At 43.8% G+C, this 24,192-nt stretch overlaps 1 protein-coding gene across 13 annotated transcripts in view; it reads right to left on the bottom strand.

Moving 5' to 3' along the window:
* Window positions 1–1,523: 1,523 nt before the first annotated feature.
* plekha5 (pleckstrin homology domain containing, family A member 5) overlaps window positions 1,524–24,192 on the bottom strand; it is a 189,157-nt gene continuing 166,488 nt past the window's right edge. For 6 of the 13 annotated variants that reach the window (XM_020644649.3, XM_020644650.3, XM_020644657.3 and 3 more), the window contains 18 exons: window positions 22,477–22,596; window positions 20,077–20,130; window positions 19,166–19,246; window positions 16,261–16,323; window positions 16,093–16,173; window positions 15,840–15,992; window positions 15,382–15,483; window positions 15,154–15,262; window positions 14,885–14,928; window positions 14,291–14,488; window positions 12,483–12,618; window positions 11,903–12,024; window positions 10,059–10,250; window positions 8,953–9,093; window positions 7,985–8,104; window positions 7,587–7,732; window positions 6,724–6,890; window positions 1,524–3,801 (listed from right to left, as the gene is read on the bottom strand). In XM_020644649.3, the coding sequence (XP_020500305.1) occupies window positions 3,767–3,801; window positions 6,724–6,890; window positions 7,587–7,732; window positions 7,985–8,104; window positions 8,953–9,093; window positions 10,059–10,250; window positions 11,903–12,024; window positions 12,483–12,618; window positions 14,291–14,488; window positions 14,885–14,928; window positions 15,154–15,262; window positions 15,382–15,483; window positions 15,840–15,992; window positions 16,093–16,173; window positions 16,261–16,323; window positions 19,166–19,246; window positions 20,077–20,130; window positions 22,477–22,596 (2,064 nt within the window). In that variant the 3' untranslated portion in view covers window positions 1,524–3,766. The other 7 variants (XM_020644655.3, XM_020644659.3, XM_065951407.1 and 4 more) reach the window with 6 other exon arrangements.

The following is a 24,192-nucleotide window of genomic DNA, read 5'->3' as shown; positions in this document are numbered from 1 at the left end:
GATGTTAACTGTGCTAATAAGATGGTAAAAAATGGTTAATTTAATTTGCAGACACAAACACTAAACATAAATGATATTTCTACAGGCTACAGAAAGGAAAGCGTCTTTCTCCGTCTCATTTATGAAACTACGGCCCAAAGCAGACACACTTCCACAGGACTACATTTTATTTTACTCAGTTTTCCGTCATAATAAGTACAGTTTGTTTGTTTTCTCGAGATCTCGACCTAACCACTCTGGTTTTCGCGTGATAACAAGTTTATTCCGGCTGTTTTGATCTAACTAGTTTTTTTCTCTTCTTCCCAACCCAGCAGCAACCTCCAGTGTTGAAAAATTAAGGCAATGCTGGAATGCAAAAATCCTGCAGTTCATCAAGTGTCCACTAGAGGCTGGTTACAGAAGCACAGGAAGTCACATACGAACCCATTCAAAAAAAGCCTGTTTTTACACCATAAATTAACATGTTGACAAAAAGAAATGTGAACAGACAGAAAATCAGTAATAATGACAAACAGTGGAAAGATTTAGCCATTAAGCTAAATGTGACTGATGTGTCTGAGAAGGATTTTTATGTCCTGGAACTCCTTTGCAATAAACTACAAAAACAAACGCAACAGCAATGCATTTACAGCGTTTTAAAAGCATTTTCTGAATCTGCTGCACCTTTCTCTTAATATAATTTCTGTTGTTTCAGACGTTGCCGAGCCTTTACAACCTCTCGGCCACCGTACTTTGCCCTGAGACAAACAGAGAAAAAGAAGTGAGAGAGAATGATGTGTTCAGGTGCTCCTCGGCTTGTCCCAGTGAACGAGTTGGGAAGTCAACAACTAACAGTGTACATGCTAAGAAGACGACGTGTGAATGTCTCTGTTACTTGAGCAACAGTATCTTAACATTAACCAAACATATTTTGCCCGCCATGTTGATGACGAATATGACGTCAAGTCGGCAATCCGGGGCCCTTATTGAGTCCCGAGTTGTTCCGACTGGAGCAGGCATTCAGGTGCATTTTCTGACTCAGAAACTTGTTTCTCAGGACGCTGGTGGCGCAGTGGTTAGTGCGCGCCCAATGTATGGAGGCTATGGTCCTCCAAGTGGGCGGCCCAGGTTCAAATCCCACCTGTGGCTCCTTTCCCCGCATGTCATTCCCCACTCTCTCTCTCTCTCCCTGATTTTGAACTCTATCCACTGTCCTATCGCTCCATTAAAGGCACAAAAAGCCCCAAAATAAATCTTTAAAAAAAAAGGAAACTTGTTTCTCCAATGTTTCTGACGCCGCATGAATGCAGCGTTAAACCTGAAAGCAAAATCTTATTTCACATGCATGATGTCAAGTCGAGCAACTAATCATTTTCCTTCTTATTGTTCCGACTTCAGCAGGCAATTAACATGCATTTTCCAACTTGGAAACTTGTTTCTCCGATTTTTTCCGACGCCACCTGAATGCAGCGTTACACCTATAATCAAAATCGTATTTCCCCTGCAGACAAACAACAAAGAAAGAAATGCAGCGACGCGCACGCTTTAAGAACATCAACATTTATTTCACATGATATAAAACAGATGGGGTATGAACTTTTTGCATATCGACCCTAATAATATTAATAATAACCTCTTATAGTTATAATATCTGCTCTTCTTTCAGTGTGTACATAAATTATGTTATCTCGATTTAACTTCTTTTCTTCCTCTTCCTCTTTTTTTTTTTTTACAGTTTATACATCTCTTTTAAATTTCTCTTTTTTTTTTTTTTTTTAATGTCCTGGAGCTCCAAAGTCCGACTTATTGCTTCGTACGTGTGCTATTCTCAGACTCTTCACCACATAAGACATAAGAGTCTAACGCTAAAAAATGTCTTCATCTGTGTCCCGTCCTCGGCGTCTTCACTGTCGACCTCCTCCGTCGTGTAAACCAAAGAGAGAGAGAGAAATAAACAGAAAGAGACACAAAACGTTCACATACCGTGGTGGTGTGTGCTCAACATAAATACTCACAACCTCCGCAAAATACTGAGTTCTGTCCGTCCAACAAAAAAAAGAGAAAAACAGCAGCATGAAGTGGCACCTTGTTGAAGTAAAAATATGCTTTATGTTCATATATATACTTTTTATATATTTATATATGTAAATCCAAAGAAGTGTAATGTTGCAAAGGATGTGGAAACAGAGCGATAAGGGCGCCTCCGCTCTCAAACCAACACACAGACTCAAACTCAGAGCAGGTTAAACAAACCAAGAGCGTCGGCGGTCACTTTGGGGTTAAAGTAAAGCACTGCATGTGTGTCGAGATTTGGTGCTTAGCCCATCATCATCATCATCATCATCATCAGCTCCTATATACAGCTGTACACCTCCTCCAGCGACCTGGTAACAGCTCATATCCCTCCTCGAGATCAGTAGAATACTCTAACAATTATAACGTTAAGATGATTTTAATACTTAGCAAAAGTTCGGTATATTCAGGTGTGTGTGTGTGTATGTGTCAGAAAAACACATTTCTATGGAGCTCTATCGCCCACGGAACAAGTCCAACGTACAGATTGTGAAATGGTTTGAGAAAGTACGACACGTTTGAAGCTCTGATCGTGTGATCACTAAACGTGGACATGCATCTAAACATTTCATTTAGAGTCGACCTAATCGGCTGATCTTCATTTTCACTCTCATGTAGTGTCACAATGCTGAATTTAACTAAATGTGGGCAAAGTTTCAGATCATGAGGTAAACGTATTTTGGAGTAATCCCAGGATGAGTCTGCAGAGGGCGCTAAACGGCTTGTTCTGCAAATCACGCCATAGTTCCCCGATATGAAACGAAGAGTTTCTCCAGCACTGGAGAGCAGCCCTGCAGCGCCAAAGAGATGGCCAATCAGGAGAATGTGGGCACGGGGGGGGTCAAACTCTAGTTTCAAGTCTTCTTCAACACAGCGTGATGTTAGTTTAGTAAATTATTGTCCCGCTTAAGAGTCAAAGAGACCTCAAACGGGGAGGAGTTAGGGCGGGGCTACCTGTCACAGAGCTCCGATAAGTATCTCGCTCAGTGTTCGGTAAGGATGCACTAAAGGACACTGAGGAGTCAGCCGTTATTTTCCCAGTAAGAAGTTTTTGTTTCTAGCATTTTGTTTCATGCTAACCAAAACTAGCATCCAAATCCAGAGCTCAGCTGTAAAATAGCTAACTAAGCCAGCGCTAATCTCCAGCTCCGATCCTTCATCTGTTTTAAAAACTCGATTAGCAGATTTAATTAAAAACTCTAAAAACAACCTTTCCTTAAATTAGATTATCTAAACAGACACAAAGGTGTCTGAAACAGGAATGAAGACCCATCCCCTAATTTAAACTGTTTTCCTGAATGTTGGACCTCTTTCTGAAAACGTTCTTGCTAACGGAGTGCACATGTACATTGTATTTGGGCTATTTATTTTAAAGCTAAACCATTTCACAATGCTTCTTCTACACAGAAATGTTGTGGGACAGATAGGCCTCCATAGGCTCGTTGTTTAGCTCAGGGACATACAGAATGGATAGATCTAACAGGAGCTAAAGGTACAGTACGTCAGCCTCTCTCTGTCAGGGTGTGACGGCGGCCCGTCTCAGTGCTCAGTCTGATTCTCGGGGCGGCCATCCTCTTGGTCTCAGTCTCCTTGTGGGCATGGTAACAGTAGTATCAAAGTAGTTCTGTTGTAAACGCAGGAAGCCATGGAGCATGCTCGGTGCAGGCTGGCTACATTTGGGCTTTTAAGGGACGTCGAGGTCGGCCGGCATCGCTCACGTGTCGCTGCTCACCAAGGTGAACGTCTGTGCTGTAAAGAAGAAGAAGAAGAAGAAGAAGAAGAAGAAGAAGAAGAAGAAGAAGAAGAAGAAGAAGAAGAGTGATTAAAGGACAGTGAGTCAGACATTCAATAGTAATACAAAATACTTAACTGTTACCACTCTTTTGGGTGTGTTCTTCACTGGATTGTTAGACCGAAAGTTGAATAAAACTAAAATATCCTCCAAGGTCACATATACAAAACACACTTCATGTTCCTCTAACTCTTATATGTGTCTCTAGTCTGTCTACAAACCCCCCAATGATGAGAAAAGTTCATCCTCTCTGTCTTTTGCCTGCTCCACTTTTCAGAAAATGTGTGCTCAAACAGGCCGTTTGGAGATTTTCCCTTCATGACATCACAAAGGGCAGTAACCCCTCCCCCAGGTGGGTGACACTCCCACAGCTAGGTGTTTGTTCTGCCCTCTGAGTCTGCCTTCTCATTGTAAACAATAGGGCGAGAAAGCCAGAGACACCCAAGCCCTTTCAAAGAGGGGGCGTGGTCAGACACAGCTCATTTACATATTTAAAGGTACAGACACTGAAATAGAGGGGTTTATAAACATGATGAAATACAGGACCAGAGTGGATTTAGAACAAGAAACTTCACACACATGTTTTGAGGAGCTCTGAGACTTATTTACACTGGTTGAAGAGGAGGAGGATATGTGACCTTTAAAACCTAAATGCTGTGAAATCTGCACTGTGTTCCAGCTTTTTGATGGATTGTACAAATTTGAGAAAGTGAGAGACCACACTGTTTTTTGTCTTTGCCGCAGGTGTGGAGCTTCTTGTGCATTAAGTATTCATGCTCACAGTCAACTTTTAAAGGAACAGCTCTGGTTTGCTCTCTAAATTATTTACAGGCAAAATAAAAAACACCTTCAAAGCTTGAGGGGTCATATCATCTTATAGAGCTGAGAGAAAGCTAAAGGTTGCACGGTTCAAAGAGAACATTCTGATGCAATGAGAATATTCTACATCAGATCTTATAAACATTTCTCTGCTCACACATTTTTCCAGGACAGGATACAAACCGCCTAAATGTGTGCAACTGAATATATATATATATCTATCTATATATATATATATATATCTATATATATATATATATATATATAGATATACATATATATCTATAAATATATATGAAGCAAAAAAAAGCCATATAGCCACTTAAAGCTCGCCTCAGGCTACAAACAAAAAACTGAATATCTGTAATCCTAAAGTCCAATTTTGAAGGTACTTCAGTTCCATTAATTACCACTAGATGGCAGTGTTTGTTAAGCTTACAGGAAATGCAATTTGTGCACAAACATGGCATCATTTACATGTGCTAATGTTTGCTTTTGAGTGTGTATACATTCTGGGATTTACTAAAAATCACATGCAAAATAGAAAACAGCGATAATGTCAGAATCTCTCTATCAGAGGGTTTTATTAGAAGTTGATGAATGAAGCCTGTTGTTGCACCGTAATGCTTTTATGTGTTTACCTGCAGGGCTCAAAGACTTCTCATGTGGGTCAGCTGTTTAATCGCCTGCTAATACTCAAAATATACATCCTTTAAACCAGTGCTTCTAAAGCCGTCGAGCCTCAGGACTCGCCGCCAACTCCAAAAATAAAATACAGACTTCTCTAAAGTAAAGCGTGGTGTGTTTTCTCCAGCTAATGACAGCGCAGCAGGTGAGTTAGAAGTGGATATAATTCAACTAATGAATGTTGTTCAGACTCATGATAACAGTGGATGTGGACGTAGCAGTAAAGAAGAGAAAATATAATCACAGTGAGGTGAAACACCAAGTGGATAAAGCTCGTTCTAAAACGAGGGTGAACCTTGTGTTGGCTTTTACACGTGGACGTGGAGTTGGACTATTTCTGTTAAAAGAAAGCATCTTTTTTTATCAACTGAAATGTTCTCCCTCTGAAGTAATCCTTTTCTGTCAGACCGGCAGAGTTACATTTTGAGCCGTCCACTCGAGCTTTTCCAAAAACCTTTGAGTCTTTTAGACCCAGAAAGTTCAAAACAAATCACAGCCAGGGTTCAAAATAACGGAATTATTCTCAGCAAAGAGTCGAAAAAACAAAGAATGAGATGGGTTCAAACATGTTCTCTTGACAGTCTGATTCCTCTTTAGTAAACTTCAAACACATCTGTGAGGGCGCACTTCAGCCTCGGGAGGTGTGTGTGTATGTGTGCGTGTGAAAAGAGACAGGGAGGTGAATTCTCTCTGCAGGCGAGCAGCAGGGATTTACCTGAACAAACGTCAGTCAACAAGCTTTTATCATGTTTAACATAAAAAAATAATAATAATAATTTATATTATTTTAGATTTAGTTTAATTGGGCTACACCGTGCAGTGGTTAGCGCTGTCCCCTCACAGCGAGGAGGTTCTGGGTTTGAATCCCCGTCTGACAGGAGCCTCTCTGTGTGGAGTCTGCATGTTCTCCCCGTGCATATGTGGGTTCTCTCCGGGTACTCCGGCTTCCTCCCACAGTCCAAACACATGCTCATTAGGTAAACTGGTGACTCTAAATTGTCTGTAGGTGTGAATGTGAGTGTGGCTGGTTGTCTGTCTCTATATGTCAGCCCTGTGATTGGCTGGTGAACAGTTCAGGGTGTAGCCCCGCCTCTCGTCCAATGACAGCTGGGATCTGCTCCAGCCCCCCACGACAACAGGAAAAGCGGGTAAAGATAATGGATGGATGGATTTTGTACACATTCTGCTTCAACAGAGACAAACATCTGTCTTGAATGAATGTTTCTCTAAAACAGGTTTTATAATGTCAGAGCTGACTGAAATGTTTTTATAAAAAGTTGGGTTTCTTCAGACACTGTTTTGTAAATATTCCGTCTCAGTTTTGACGGCCACAGCTGTCAGTTCAGCAGTGACAGGTGAGGTTCTCCACCTACCAGCCAACATGTTGTTGTTGTTGTTGTTGTGTTTCTTGTCCTCCGCTGTCAGCTGGTTGTTGGAGTCCAGACTTTTCTCCATCTTCTCTCTGATGTTTTGCTGCGTCACGTTCGTCTCCTCCTCTCGAGGCTCCGGGCTCGGCGTCTCGGGCTCCGGAGTCTGGAAGCTACAATCAGGAGACGTAGAAAGAGTCACAGAAGAGACAGAAGTATGAAGGATGAGAAAGAGACGTGCGAGGAGACCGTGGACACCTGACTTGAAATATTAAAATATGTGATATCAAAATGTAATGTTTCTTTGGACGCAGATGGCCTAGTGGTTATGTCGAGCCCAATATTTAGAGGCTTTAGTCCTCAAGCAGGCAGCCCAGGTTCGAGTCCATCCTGTGGCTCCTTTTCCAGTATGTCAACCCCGACCACCTCGACACCCAACATCCATAAACGTTCCAAAACTTAACACAAAAAAACGGTGGGAAGGCAACACTTTCAGAGAGTTCATTTTAAAGTAAATTAGATCAGAATAAATAGAGCTAAAAGCTTTTTGTGGATTTGGGTTTCCAGAGGTCTTAAGAGAGATTTTAAAACCCTTTTCTTCAGAGTAGGTTTCCCCCCACGACACACAATAAGCATACGACTCCCCCCATCATCTTGTACTTCCTGTGTTTGGCGTTCAGAAACCTTTCACCTGCAGGCCGATGTCACCTCAGCGTTCTTTGTGTGAATGCAAACAGATTTAAAAGTACTCCCATGACCTGTTTGTTCTAAAAAAAAAAAAAAAGATCACCATTTTGTTTCGGGGGTTTTCAGTCACCACAGTTTGTTAATAACTTCAGGTACGAGTCGAGCAGGTGACGGACACACACCTGCTTTCGGTGGTCGTGTTTGTCGGCGAGCTGGTCAGGTCTTGGTCTCTGCTCTCGTCATCCTCGAAGGGCTGAAAGTTCACGATCTCCACACGCCGGGGCTCCGTGTGCAGGTCCAGGATCACCACCCTCTGGCTCTCACAGCGCTGAAACACACACACACACACACACACACACACACACACACACACACACACACACACACACACACACACACACACACACACACACACACACACACACACACACACACACACACACACACACACACACACACACACACACACACACACACACACACACACACACACACACACACACACAGAGAGGTATTATGTTTATGAAACTGACAGAATATGAAGAGTCCGTCTGTTCCCCGCGCTGCGCCGTTTCAGCACCTCGTCATCGATGCTGTTGGTCTCCGCCTGCGGCTCCATCTCACTCTGCAGGGTCACGTCCTCGTCCGGCTGCACCTCCTCACACTCCTCATTTTTCACCTCCTCCGCTCTCTGCACCTCCTAAGGGCCGTTAAATAGAAACCATGTGAGGAGCTGCGTTCACAGTCAATGTCAGAAACACACATATGAGCTTTTTATACAACAGTAGAGGATGCACTGACGTCAACATGTAAGAGTTAAATCACACAAACTGTATCTAATCAGAAGCTCAACACCTTTCAAAATAAAAGCACAGGCTGGAATCAGGTCATGAAAAGTCGAATTACTGCTTCATAAATCCTTAAAGATTGACATGAGTTAATCTTTTTACATGAGCTCGTTGTATCTGCATGAATCTAACAGCTGTATCTTACATCCCAGTTACTCTACTGTTTCCCATGGTCATGCCTTCATGGTCAAGTATTCTGAGTTGCTCTCTCTCTTTAAGGGTGAAATGCGTAGGAAGTGTAGGTCGACCTTAGATGATATCTCTTATCCTAATTTACCTAATAACCTGAAAAGCTAACACAGGTATCCATTAAGCGCAGAAGTGCGAAGATAGACGTTTTGGGATCGGGATGATGCCATTGCTCACTCTAATTTGAGTGGCAAAGACGTCAATAGCCTAGAAGCAATAGCCTGATTCTTCAGATTCATTTATATATTAATCTCCATTTTTTGGTCATTCTGATGTTTAAATGTAAAGGTTTCCCTCCCTTGACTCTATAAGAGCTAGCTTTATGGTCTGTTTTTAATGGAATATAGATCAAATCGACCCTCTCTAATGTGTGACGACGCCATGACAGTAAAGATGGTCTAAAAGAGAGCGCCTCTGTCGATTCGATGAACAGAAGAGAAACGTTTGCAGCCTCGTGGATTTGTTTGTAACCTGAATATAAACCATTCAAATGAACTCCCTCTTCACAAACCTGTGATGTTTGTTCTGTGTTGGTCTCCTCCGCCTCCTCCGCAGCTTCCCCGCTCCGCTCCAGGTGAGACACCTTCAGCTGCTGCAGAGCCGCCTCCAGCTCCACAGGGTCCGCACAAGCCCCCTCCACCTGCGCCCGACTCTGCACAAACAACACAGAGAACACACACTGTTGTACACACAGACTCTGGAAAAAGAACGTCAGATTAAAAACGTTTTCAAGGCCCTAAAACTGATTGATCATGAAAACGAAATAACAGAAAACCTGTCCATATGCTTTGAGGATTTTTGAGGGGTTTCATGTGTTCTGTTTTGAACTTTTGTATTTGCTTCAAAATTTGCAGCTTGGTTCTCCTTGTGGGAATAGCTTGAGCGGTCGCAGCAGGATTGACCCTGTGGGCCACCGTAGTAATGGTACCTGGGAAATTTCTCTGTAAAGATCTAAAGATGGAATTGTAAGTGAAAGAGTGACACAGACAAAACAGGTGACGTCCAAAGAGAGGAAATATGGTGAAGTTGTATTTGATGACTGATATTGGCTGCCAAACAATTACCTTAACTATGATCAATCGCTAAATTTCAATAGCTAATCAATAATCACTTTTTTAATTGTTTTGCATTTAAAAATAAAAATAGTTTGGCTTTTATTTTGAAATGTGAAACGGTCTTAAGCTGAGACTACTTTGCTATTTGAATTCAACCATGCTTTTATTTTGAAATACAGTAAGGAGCTTCTGGTAGATGGAAGGTTAGGACATGAAGTTAAGCACAGAAACAGGAAGAGGTTAGGGATCCCAGGATTGACCCTGTAGGCCACCGTAGTTTCTTCTGCAAGCTGTTCGTGTCTTTGCATTTGTTTCAGAATGTGCAGCCAGTTTCTTCTTATGGAAATAGTTTTGACCCTCTTAGCCACCATAGTAACGCCACTGTGTAAGTATCAGTTGATTGGAAGGAATCATAATGTTCACGTTGTTGGCTTTAGATGGTGAAGGAGAAAAGATGGGGGATTTTAAAAGAGAGGAAATGTATTTAAGATACTCATTAAGATCTTATTAAAGAAAAAGAGAGCCTGAGATCCAGTGTTGGTCGTTTTGGAAGACACTTCACCTGCAGGGTGAGGAAAGGGTTGTCTTTGTTGAAGGAGGGCGATCGAGACGGGGTTTCTCTCCTCTTCTCCCGGAGCGTCGAGGCCTCCGCGTTCCTCCTCATCCTCTCCAGCTGCTCCTCCACGCTCATCCTCGTCCTGCCCACCTCCCGCTCCCCGAACCCCATCTGATCCAGGGCGCTCCTGGGCCGATCCTGCACAGGACGAGGATCAGAGAGATGTAACCCTCCTGCATTTCACTTAAACGTCATGTGATGAAGAAGCTGTCAAGAGAGGAACCTGAAGTCTTCTCGTTTCTGCACATTTGAGCTTTTGGATTGTCTGCATCTTATGTCGGCTGTGTGGACGCAGAGTGGGTGTAATGTGGATGAGTGTGGGTGTAATGTGGGTAGAACAGCCAGGAGGAAACGTTACATCAGATCCTGTGTTTGAGGAAATCTGTCAAAGCTTTCTCTGCAGCTACAACAGACTCAAATGTCGAACCTTTATGTGGCAGATTAAGCCGAGAGAAGATCTCTGTAACATCCCTGCACGCTGCTGAAACTCCTCAAACTGAAGATGAAACTATTCAGTCAACATCTACAGGTTTAAATCAAATGTAACTCTGACCCCTAGTGGTTAAAATGGGTACTGCAGTCCAAATTCTAAACATTAGAGAGCTGTTTCCCCCCACCCCCTCCTCTCTAGAGTCCATGCTCACGCAGGTTGCCATGTGGTGGACACTGAAGCTTCAGTGTTTATCCAGCTCTGCATCGGTCTGTAAACCTTTCTGTGTTCTAACCTCTCTCCATTTTTCAAAAGCATCTCCAATATTGATCCTAGTTTGAGCACGTTTCTGCTCGTGGAGCTTATTAGAAACATGCAGAGGCTTTTTAGGTCGGGTACAATCACTTCTATCTGAACCACTTCTCTTGCCCGCTTCCATCGCTGCAACACCTGTTGGTTTGACCTGATAACTGCTCTCATATCTGACAAACCGAGGGGCGTCCAAAACAGCCGTGTGGGGGTGCCTTAAAACCGCCTACCTTCTCTGGTGCAAACAAATCCAGAGCATTCAGGAGCAGAATCTAAAGTTAGAAGGAGGACATACTGACTGCTGCATTGTTGTCAGAGAAGCCAGCACTTCAACATAGCATGTTTCCTTAATGTCTGATCATATAGTAAGGTCACTTTATCATTTCACTCTCTACACATCTCACTGATTGGACCTTTAAATAAAGTAAAGCCATAAAGGGAATTATTCTTTGCAGTATAGCATCGTAGAGTCCTTTACTGATAAAAGACGGAGTCTGTGTCTCCCTGCAGTCACATCCATAAAGAGAATCTGCTATAAAAACTTTTCTGTCTTGTATATTTACTTTAACTCAAAGCAGCAGCAAGTCAACATTAACTGGGGCAGAAACCTCCGACACAAAAACTGCTAAATAAAAAGTGACACTTGAAAGGAAAATAAAAGGTACTTTTCATATCTTGCAGGAAAAAAATGAAAAAGTCGACGGCGTGTTTGCTCGTTAAATCAACTCAGAGCACACGACGAGACGTTCAGCTCGGAGAGGCTTTGAACCTGAAGGCAACACTTGTAAACACGCGATATGTGGGAATAAAAAATGTTTCCTCGAGCCGAGCACGTCGTCTCTGAATGTGTCAGATAAAACGACGTGTCATTGAAAATGCAGATTTATATATTCCTGTCAGCGGGACAAATCTAGAGCGCTGCAAATAAAAAACACAGAAAAACAACAACAACAACAACAACAACAAAAACAGCAGCTCTCCTTCAGGCGCATTCTCACACTTTTCATTCAAAGCTGTGTTATGTGTGTTGACGCCAAAGGGCCAAACTTACCGATCTGGATTCGGGCTTCTTGGTCTTCCTCAGGGTGACGTAGGAGGCGATGGTGGAGGACTCGGGAGGGCTCATGGGAGATTTGGTCCTTGGAGGAATGATGCCCACCGGGTAGGGGGGAGCTGAGGGGGAGGAACGGGGGTGCTGTTGTCACTTTGCACATTAGCAAACAAACACGGCAGTCGGGCTAAATGTTCAAGTAGTGCATGATGGCACAAAAAGAAGTGAAACATGTTGAAACGAGGAGGACAGTGAGGGACGTCTGAGCTGTTTTTAGCAAGTTAGACATTTTAAATAATCAGTTTGATGCGTTAACATTCTTTTCACTGCCTGCAAACGATAAATCAATGCCAGCAGGGGGAGTTTTTCTCTCTGAAGTCTGATTGAATTGAAGTCTGTGATAAAGAGATCCTACTTCTCAGAGTTTTCGTCTTCCATCAGGAGGATGCTGGGAAAAATCCCGACAGAAATCTAGCTGTAGTCGTGCAAAGAAGTCAAAGATGCCCGGTCTCAGCAGTCCCGTCAAACTTCCAACTCCTAACGCCTCTTTAAGTTAACTTCCTGTGTCCTGACTTTGTACCTTTGGGAGCTGCGGGGTCTTTACCCTCTGCAGACGTCTCCGTCTTGTCCTTGTCCTCCCCGTTGGCCTCGTCCACCTCCTCCTTCACCGTGGTCAGCTCCGGCTCGCTCTTGTACAGCCGGTAGTCTGGAGCTTGCTGTGAGGGAGAGGACACACACACTGTTTAGAAACACAAACGCACACACACACACACACACAAACAAACTTTTATAGAGCAGAGTTCGTTGGAGTTTCTTTGTCTGCCTCGGAGGATCTGTACACAAACACCTGAGCCTTTTCTTAAAATAACCGAAGAACGAACGTGTTGTTGTGCTGCTGCTGCTGCTCGGTGAAAACTTTGTTTCTCCATGAATGTCAACTTCTCAGGGTTTAAGTTTTAGAATAAAGGTCGAAGAACTTTGGAAGCAGCGAGAATACAAATCGGATCTTTGAGAGAGATTAGGAAAGGAAATCGTAAAATCTAAGAAAATGTTAAGAGAAGTCAAGAGGGAACGCACAGAAGTCTCTTCTCATACGTCCTCCTTATCTTTAGACATTTTTCAAGTCGAGACAAAGCAGATTGCCGATGTTAGTTTGGTTTCACACCACACACTCACACAACAGCCGACACTCTGACTCGCTGACAAACACACCTCACTCTCTTTGTAAATTGTTATCTTTGGTTTCTTGTTTGATAAACGTTTGCACAGTTTAGTTGAACCGTACGTTCACCTTGTTTTTGTCAGGCCTTAAGAGCCGGGTCGCGACTCTGCAAATTTCCTAAAGCCACCCAGTGCTCCAGCTTGGCCACTCCAGTCTACGTAATGGATAAGCACCTTGACATTCTTTTTTTTAAGAATCATTTTGTGCCTTTATTTGAGAGATAGGACAATGTATAGAGTTGGAAATCAGGGAGACAGAGAGTGGGGACGATTTGAACCCAGGCCGCCCGCTTGGAAGACTACAGCCTCCATACATGGGGCGCGTGCACTAACCACTGCGCCACCAGCGCCCCAACACTTTGACATTTTTGATGTTTTACCGACATCAGGCCGTTAGAACTAATGGTAAAATTGTAAATTTCTTGGAAGACATTTGGCAGGATGTAATATATATATTTTTTTTAAACTGACGAGAGGAGTTGAAGACTTGGAGATGTGACGTTTGACTTTGATTTGACAAAAAATGCCTCTTAACATCAAATACATTGTTGTAGAGAAATTCTTGTTTACTCAGATCCTCTCTGAAAGTATTCTTTACAGCAACACAAAGTTCACTTCAGGCCTAGTGGCATTAAAAACCTTCAAATGCAAACACACACACACACCAACCACATCACTCTGTTCACAGTGAAGTTCATGAGTGGATCCATGTTTGGGTCTGGAAGTGACTCTGCAGGTGATGGAGGATGGACCGCAGGAGTGAAAAAAAAGCGCGCACACACACACACACACACACACACACACACACACACACACACACACACACACACACACACACACACACACACACACACACACACACACACACACACACACACACACACACACACACACACACACACACACACACACACACACACACACACACACACACACACACACACACACACACACACACACACACACACACAGGGATAAATGACAGGGATCCAAAAACGGGACTTGTTGAGGAATGAGTCTCTGCCAGCCAAGATGAATTCAGCCTTCAGGATGGAGTTGAGATGTGGAAATGATGAAAATGAATGTAAGCGTTCTGATGCTGAGGTTGGATGGTGGGGGTGGGGGGCGGACATGGAGGTGGGCATGGAGCTTTTCAGGCGTTCTTACGCTGTGCGCTCCGTTCCTGGAGCCGGCCTTACGGTCCTCGGGGCGGTGCGTGTGAGGGGTCAGTCGGCCGCCAGGGTGTGGGTGGTGCGGGGGCACGTGAGGGGGGCGCTCTGTAGAGTCGTAGTACTGAGGGAGGGGCGGGCGAGGGGGCACGCTGTCGCCCTCATTTAAGGGACTGAGCGGCAGCAGCGTCACTGCCTGTTGACAGGTAAAACAGCTGGTCTGAATCACGTAACGGCACCGTGTCAGGGTGCAAACTGTGCGTCTCTGCAGTTTAGTGCGGGACAGAAAGTGTTCAGTAAGAAGATAAGCAAAGATCTCAGCAAGGCCTGTTTCCTGTTTGATCAACCCTCCCTGATGCAACGTCAGGAAAGTCTTCAAATGTCTCGCCTGAATTGAGAAATTCATCCGTCACAAATGTACAAATTATGCAAATGATCTCATCACTGTGTCTTTAGTTTGTCTTTGTCTTCTGCTCTGAACACTCCTGTTGTTCCCTCTGCCAGAATCAGAGTCATTGGCTCTGCAGAGAGGACGTTTAAGACTTCACAGAGTGAGCGAGGTACGGATGTTAGTATTCATGTGTGCTCTCACCTCATTCTTCTGTTGGCTGGAGAGCGGCTTGGAACCAGGAAAACCTGCCGAGAACACGAGAACAGGGAGAGTTAAACGTTTTCCAGAACAAAGAGACGCCTGACAAAGCTTCTTTTTTTTTTTTCTTCTTCTAGTCATGAGCTCGGATACAGCCGAGCTTTTTAGATCCACAATGGAGTGAAGCAGCAAATCTGTTGAGCAATAAATGTCCCTGAAATTCTCTCCACAGTTTCTCAGCATATTATTGAAGAGTCTATGGAGTCTCTCACCGCTGTCTGTGCTGCGCTGTGGTTTGTTTTTGGCCAGAGCCTCCATCACGTCCTGGATCCTCCACAGCTCCTTCTGGATCTGGATGTGCCGCTGGCTCGGAGGCTCCGTCTGAGGGCACGCGCACACACACACACACACACACACACACACACACACACAGGCTTGATCTGGAGAGTGTCTGTGAATGTGTGTGTGTGTGTGTGTTGTGGGTTTTTTATGTGTCTTACCTGTGGGCTGCCCAGGGCCTCCAGCTGCTCCAGCAGGTTGGATTTAGCCAGCGTGACGTCTGCGCCCAACCTGTCGTACTCCCTCCAGGAGCGCTCCAACTCCTGACACCAGAACACACACCAACAGGAGGGTCATGGGACCGTGTGCACGAGGCTTGAGTGAATGTGTGAATGTGTGTGTGCCCAAAAGTCTGCTTCCCAAAAAAATCTATTCAGACTTACTCAATCCCTCTTATGACTTCAAAATAAAACAACAAAAACAAAAATGCACTTTAATCTTTAGAGAGCTAAGAGCGAGGACACACAGGAGTATCCTATGTTGCTTGAGCTCGATGCTATGAAAGGGCTAACTGTCTCTGTCCTACGTCCTGGTTTTTAAAATAGAGAGGCCGAGATTAAGACGACATGTAAGCAGGACTAGTCAAAACGAGTCGGCGTGTGTCGGTGTGTGTGCTCACAGTGCTGACTCTGGTGATCTCCCTGCAGGTGCTGAGCAGACCGTTCTGCAGCACGTCTCTCTGCTGGACCAGACTCTGCATGGCTGCAGCGTCCGCGCCGCTCTGCTCGCTCAGCTCCTGACTGGCCGACAGCAGCGCCGTCTCCAGAGTGTGCTGCAACACAACGGACACACAAGACAACATTTTGTGTATGCGTATACATATCGTACACACACACACACAGAAACTTTCAAACACACACTTTCAGACGTACCTTCTCTCTGTGGAGCTGCTGCAGCTTCTCCTCCTGCATCCTTACCGCCTTGTCCTGCTCGCACAGTCTGCTCAGCTTAGTCTACAAAACACACGAACACGCGCACTCATGAACTAAACTCTGTCTTTTGCTACCATCGTTTTTCACCGTTATCCGTGCTTGTCTTACGTCTATGTCGGCCTCCTCTGTGCGCTGGGCGAAGGAGCCGTCCTTGTAGTCGTCTGGGCTGATCTGAAACGAGGACGCAGAGTTAGAGACGGCCAGCAGGGGGCGACAACAGCACATCTGTTGGGCATGATGAGCTGAGACCTCCAGCCATTTAGAGCTGTTCACCAAAATGCTACCTTATGCGATTTTGGGGGGGGGGGGGGGGGGGGGGGGGAGGAGAATGACCTGACATCTTAATTTTCTGCTTAACTTGTTTCCAATGCAAAGATGAATCTGCCTGTCAAAACCAACGGAATGATTTATCTGACTTCAATTTAAAAAATACCATGAATTCATCATTTTTGTGATATAAACCATGTTTTTTTTTCATGGTGTCAAAGGTCATTCCCTCCCACCCAAATTCTGCCGGGTTTTATGGAGAAAGACATATTATCCTGTTTTTCATTCCAGAGGGAGGAGGGCACGGGGATGAAGGGATGAACGCTCTGTGCTTATTCACTAAGCCTGTTTAATTTCCCTTGAAGCTGTTTACCCAGGTGTTACCAGGGAATTAGTGACTGAGCATTATAAAGTAGAGACAGATGCAGCGATGCACAGCCTGCGAGGACAGATGCACACTGTTACACATCAAATTAAGCCCCAAACTACTTTATACATGCACCATTGTGCAGCATATACCTCCATCTTCTCGGCTCTGAATGTTTCCGTCTGATATAATCACTCAGGATCTCGGTGAACTCTTAACAAAGTTGGAGGACAAAATGATAAAGGCATAGACACAGTTATTTATACTGTCTGAGGTTAGTTTTTTTGTCCTGGATTTTGCCTCTCAGGCAGAGGCTCAACCTCTTAAGGCTGCCTTGTGGTTGTTGGAGCCAAACATGAAGCGCTCGCACTTTTTAAATTATTCACTGCTGCACATTTTCTTGAAGGAAAACGCATTAAACTCATATTTTTTTCTTTACCATGAGTTGATTTCTTTCCTGTAACAAAAGGACACTTCAGCTAAGGCAGAAAGAAGCAGCTAGACTCTTCTCCTCTGGTGGTGGAACCACTAAACTCCATTTGATCCGCAAAGTCCCTTTGCACCTTTAAGAAACAGCTAAAGACCCAGCTTGGACATTATGATGACAATAATGATGACGATGATGATGACGATATTTAGGATGGTTTAGATGCTGATTAAAACTCTCAAGAACAGCTGTTGATGTCATGCTCTGCCTCTGGTCACTTCCTGTCAGCACCTGTGCTCTGCCTCTGGTCACTTCCTGTCAGCACCTGTGCTCTGCCTCTGGTCACTTCCTGTCAGCACCGGTGTGTCCGGTCAGACTTAAAGCTGTTTGTTTGCACTTCCTGATGTTGTTTCCTCCTCTCTAGATCTTTGCTTGTGTTGTACTTACTCTAATTGATGCCGTGCTGCCTTATTTCCTATTCATTGATGATTTGTTTCTGTCTGCAGCGAGTAGGAGATCTGATTTGTTCTCACTTTTCACAGTTTCCTCCTGTCCTTAATGTTCAGAACTTGTGAAAACAGGGTTTATTTTACAGGTGAAGGTTGTTTGGAAAACTTTTCTGTGAAGAAACAGACCAAGACTGACTGAAAATTCTTTGGGTGTGTTTTCATAAAAATAACTGACTTAGAGAAAAACCCTTCGGCAGCACTGTCACAGAAAAAACAACAACCTTATTGATCTCCGTGTGAGAGCTCAGTCTCCACAGCTACAGCGTGCACAGTATATAAAAATGCAAACACAGAGACACTGTGGGGGGAAAAAAAGATTCAATACACCCTGCCTAAAAAACTGCTGACTGAAAGCTCTCTATTTAAAGCTGCGAGTTGTTTTTTTCTCTTACAGCATGAACATAAAAGTCGGATGACTGATGGACCCTCTGCCACCTCCTCCACAATAAATGAAAAACAGACAGAGGAGACGGAGGGGAGAGGACAGAGGAGGATTTTTTAAAAGCGGTCTGGAGTTCAGAGATAAAGTCGTCTGACTTTTTCCACCACTGAATCTTACAGAGCACATTATTATGGTCTGTTCCAGGAAATACAGCGAAGAGATGATGGTGCAAACCCACGCAGAGAGAATCCAGAAGGTTCCATTAACCTTTAAAAAACACAAACTGGAAGATCATGTACTCAACAATGAACAGTACTTTATAAAGACTGGAGGTGGCAGGTGGACGTCACGGCTGTGCAGCATTACACCATAAGCCATGCTCACTTCAGGTCACATCCCACAGCGTCCAACAGAAAGCAATGACATGAGATGTGTTGGAACCGTAAAAAATATATTCATATAGACTCAAAAAGGTGCTGGGACAGAATCTGTGACAGTCTGCTGATAAATAACTGGATGGGTCATGGAGGGGACTGACGGCATCCAAAGTGGTGAAACAAAAAGGTCGATGGTGAAGGGGAGGACGTGGAAACACAACCACTGGGCCACTGAGGGGAACGGTCTGGTTTGAGTCAGCTGCACTTCAATCAGTTTCCCAAAGTTTATTAAAATTGGACAAACATTTAATGATGGTTGAACTCATCATTTCATGATCGCCAACAGAGCTGGGACTACCAGCACTCCCAATGTTTTGGTGGTATCTGCCCGCTCTCGACTGCCAATCACAGTCACAGTAGTCATCAGCAGTTTCGACTTTGTACAAGATGTCTGTGTAGGTTCTCAGTCTCCAGGTCATTGAGAATCCAAAGCTTGATCCAAAGGCAACTTCTAGATCTTCAACCAGTCCAGTTGCCTTTGGTTCAAGCTTCTAACTTTGTACAAGGCCATTTGTCAAGATTCCTTAACGGTATAAAAAAGTGATTCCCAGCTTGTCTCATGAGGTTTGATCATGGAGTGTGCTGATGAATCTGACTCAAACCAGAACCTGCCAAAGACCTTACTTGCTGGTAGAGTTGCGGCCTGGGTGCCGAGTTCTCGATCATAGTGTGAATCATGAAGATTAGAGGCTCACTCTCCTTCGTCTAGCCGAACGCAGAGGAGAAAGAGGATACAAGGGTGTAATCACACAGCTGTACAAAGTGCTTAAATACACTGCACCGTTTTTAAAGGCTGGTAGTAAGAAGCTTGAGACCTTCTCTGAGACAGATCTGTTTGTGTTTAAGTTTTATATTTGCATTCAAACTTCCAGCCACTCGCTCCTACAACATGTCTAGTTTTCTTCCTGAAGCACACGTCCTTTCCAGAACGGAGCAGTGGTATCTATAATGTAGGAAGTGCTTCTAACCTACAGGCGAAAAATAAACTGCACATTTGGATGCCTGCCAGGATCCTGATGTGCCTCTGTGAGCCATCAGCAGGCGTGGGCAAAACCAATGCTGACATGACTCCAGTGGAAACATCCAAAAGGTTCCTACTCTGGTAGAAATGTGTCAGATAAGAATCCCTCGTCATTATTAAATAACTTCTTCAACCAGTAGCTAAACACCAAAGTCAGCGGCTTCACATTGAATTACTCCTTGTTTTCTACATGTTTCTTTATTTATAAAGTCAATGCAGGAAATCAATGACAAGCTTCGATAGCAGCAGAGGGCTAAAACTGAACAAATGTTCCAAATGTGAAGCGCCTAGATCGATGAAGGGTTTAGATTTGGAGCAAAGAGGTAAAAGAACAGAACATTGAGCAGAGAAAAGGCAGAAAAAGAAGATAAGAAAATATACAATCTTGATTCTGAATGGACGTGCATGAAACACAAGTTAATTCGTTAAAACATACGAGTTATCGTTAGCGTCCACTAAGCTAGAAAGGAAAGTCTCCACCAAGCAGTCTGAGACGGACACAGACAGGCCTCACCTGGCTCTCCAGGTAAATGAGGTTCCTCTGGAGGTGATGTGAAAGAACATCAGTCTGCAGGAGCAGCGGCAGAAGAAGAAGAATAAGAAGCAGGAAGAGAGAGAGAAGCAGGAAGCAGGAAGGAGAGAACGGTGTCAGGGAAGGAAAGCGAGTTAAAGGCACTCAAAGAGGAAGGAAGAGATTATTAATAAAGCAGATGGGGATGTGGAGATAAGAGGATGATTTAAGAGGAAGAGCTTCAGATTCAATCATCTATCATTGTTTATATATTTACTGGGATAATGATAGTTTTCCAGTTTCCCCCCATAATTTGCCATAGCTTGACCAAAAATCCACCCCAAAAAACAGCACAGTACCATGAAGTTCAAATAAACTGAAGAATCAAAAGATGCATGACGTTCGATGCTCATGCATTCCCAACCCTAACCCTGATTTCTCAGAAGACATTTAGATCCAGATCCATTTCCAGCTGTTTGTGGACATGTAGCCAATCTTCCCTCCCATCTCGTCATATTTTTAAGCGTAGAGACACATATTTGACGAGTTTAGTGTGAGGACTTGTTGCAACAATATCAGAACTTTCACTGATGAATACGCTAAGGGAGTGTTCACATAGGCACCAATGTTTGGTTCATATTAGTAACATTGTTCTGTACCCGAGTATACTTGTGTATGTACACAGACCGATACAGAAGGTGGCGGTTTACACATAGTTGGATTGCATTGGCCAAAACCAAAAAAGGAAAAGAAGCAACCATGGCAACTACTCGCAGGTTGAGTCCACCCTGCTAACTGTGGATGTTTTTTTTAATTTTTGAGACGCCAACAACGACCCTCTTTTTACGTCCACATGTACAGTACATTTGTGTTAACAATGATCAAATGAACCGGATTTGGGGTCAAGCATACTCAGATCCGGGCCCAGGTCCCTATCCTAAATCAGTGTTTCCCAACCTTTTGTCCTTGGAGCCCCCCTACTTTTATCTAAGAAAAGCTGAGCCCCCCAAAGGCCCACAAGTTAAAAAAACAACTGTTTTAATTTTAAAAGTTTTTCATTTGTAAAATCTCAACAGAAGGTGCCTACAGACAAGTTCTTGCAATAAGACATCTACCTAAACTAACCAAGAAATGTTTTATCACGCATATTTACTCATATGTGCAAGGCTGAGAGCAGACAGAGCTTCACACCCCCGTGATCTTTGGTGGCCCCTCTCTGGGGGGCCTGGGCCCCAGGTTGGGAACCAATGCTCTTAGCAAGCCTCACAACTGTCATCTTAGCCCGTTATCCAAATCTAAATTTGGATCAGTCTGATATTTGAATGGTCAGCTCTTGACTCATGCAAGTTTCTTATCTCTAATTAGTTTTCAGTCGACCTTAAACACAAGTCAACATGCTGCATTTCAAACCTTGTGTATCTGACATGCTGACAATCTTGTACGTGCATTATGAATAACTTCTGAACATCACTAAATGAGCAATATCACACCTAGTGAGGTTAATATCAAATGTGTGCAAAAATAAAAAAAACAGCACTGCGATGGTTTCAAACCAGCAGTCATGTTGTTTGTACATCAAGCTTACAAAACACGACAGATGCAACGTTGTTTTGATGCATCAGCTGCAATGCATTCATGCTCTGTTGGTTCACGACCACCAAGTGACCTCAAGCCAACATGCATATGCAGGAGAATAGAAACGATGCAAAAAATTAACACGCTCAAACACACACACACACACACACACACACACACACACACACACACACACACACACACCTGTGCAAAGGACAGCCCAGAGAACCCAGCATCACTCCCCAACCAAAAGCAGCCTCCACCAGCATGAACTCACACAATACCCCCAAAGAAACTGAATTGGGTGTTCAGTCGGACAAATGATTGGAAAATATCCCAAATTCAACAAAACTTGTTGCAGGTGAAACATTTAATCTGACTGGAATATCTTTTTCTGATTTGTGTTTGAACTTTTGGAGTTTGGGGGGGACGTTCTGTCATCGCTGCTGTCGAGGTTTTCTTGTTCGGTCCCATAACGTCATCATGGCACAAATGTTAAAGTTAAGGTAACTTAAAATTCATTATATTTCATTCTCTTTGGACCATGAATGTCTCTACCAAATTTCATGACAATCCAATAAACATGAATCGAGAAGATATTTAAGTGGTGGACCATTGGCTTCAAACACAAATAGAAAGATTTGGAGTCAAAGTGAGCATTAGCTTTAGCTCACAGAATCCTACAGAACACACCAAAAACAATTTCATTTGGGGTAAGCCGGTTGTAAAGCACCTCCTCTACCCACAGATTAAAGGATTCTGAATGCACAACTGGGAAGCACAAATGCGTCCATGCACACACATGAACTGTACACACACAGTGCTGACCTTAGGGTTGGGCCCCTCCAAACCGAGGGCCATTAGCTGAGCTACTGTGTGTTCCCGCAGGCTGTTGAGCTCCGCCTGCTGCCGGCGGAGCTTGATCAGCATCAGGGTCAGCTCCTCCGGCTGCACACAGCAACACACAGAAGAGAGAATCAAACCGCCACTCAGACGATGAAATCCATGGGCACTGTTTACTGGTTGAGTCTTTCAGTGACTCTGATGAACTTAAGGAGAAGACACAGTTCTGAAATTGACTTAATAACACTAAAATGGTCAAACGTTTGATGTCCCAGTTCTCAAACTGGAGGCAGAGTTACACTATATGCTGACGACTATGTGATGTATGTTCAAATGCAGCAGCAGACATTTCAGCAGAAATCCACACATTTCTTCTTCTGGTTGAGTTTGTTAGTTCAGCAAAAGTTCATCTGGGATATCTCAAAGAAATAAACATTGTCAAGTTAATTACACACAGAAACATTGCAAACAGAAAGCTCAGCATAAGCAGATAAATCAATCCAGAACTATGTGTGAATATCAATATGTTCTACACTTTACTGCATGGAGGAAGAGACAACTTCAGATCTATTTAAGAAAGAATGAGCGGAGGACCTGAGAGGGAAATCTTTAGATTTGAGAAACTATCAAGCTAAGAGCCTGATCACACAGAGACACGTCACGCTAGGTGAGGCCGCTCCAAAAACGCCTGAACGCATCTGGGGGAAAAACAGCTGGGAGGGCCTGTGTGTGAGCACTCTGGTCAACCAAATAAACTAAATAGGAAAAAGGGATTTGAGTTAACATAGAGCGCTCGTCATTGCTTTGTTCCTAGAGGAGCTGACAGACTATTCCTATAAGTGTATGAGTACATTTCCTCCAAACAGCGTGTAGAAACATTAGCACATCGTCATCAGTGTGACAGACACACTTGTCCTTAAATCGCTTCCACGGCGGTTTGTCTGTCTGTACTGTTACCTGAAACTGACTTTTCTACATCTTTCAAATCTGAAAAGGCTCCTGCATTCGACATGACTATAATGTCAGCGGTGAGGAAATGTTTCTGAAAATGGTTCAACCTTTCTACGACCTTTTGGCTTTGCAACGGCAAACCGTCAATAAGCTGCTTGATTTACTACGAGGCAAAATACGTGTTTGTCATCAACAGTTAAAAGACGATCCTAGATGAGGGTGAAGAGCGAGCAAGTAATCTCAATTAAAGATTTAAAGACGGCCTAGTACACTTAAACACACCCGGAAAGACGCAAATACAAAAGCATAGCCACACATGAAACACAGCATTTCATCATTTTGTGACATTGTGAAGTCAAGGAACGGAGCCGCTGTGACTGTGACAAAACAGCGCTGTGCAGAAAGCCGCGTGGAAAATTACTGGATGCATTTTTCTCATCAAGTTGCCGAAGCACTCGACTGCCGACGAGCAATCACGACATTATTCACAGCTCGCTTCAAAGAGAAATATCAGCCCGCGCTCGTGATTGTTGTTGCTTCAATTTGAGAGCAAAGACAATTTCATTCTGTGTGTGTGTGTGTGTGTGCTGTTATTCAGAGACAATGGCATACTCAATAATTAGATTGGTCCTGCAGAGACAAGTGGACAAACAAGCTGTAAGAAGCAGCTGTGAACAAAACATGACTTCGAGAGACGTGTGAGCTGTGTGTACATCAGTGTGTGAATGTTATTGATAGACAGCACAGGCT

The sequence above is a fragment of the Labrus bergylta genome, chromosome 23 (genome assembly GCF_963930695.1).
Source record: "Labrus bergylta chromosome 23, fLabBer1.1, whole genome shotgun sequence".
NCBI lineage: Eukaryota > Metazoa > Chordata > Actinopteri > Labriformes > Labridae > Labrus > Labrus bergylta.
Note: the sequence above shows the minus strand (reverse complement) of the source record. Positions and strands in the feature narration are given on the sequence as shown.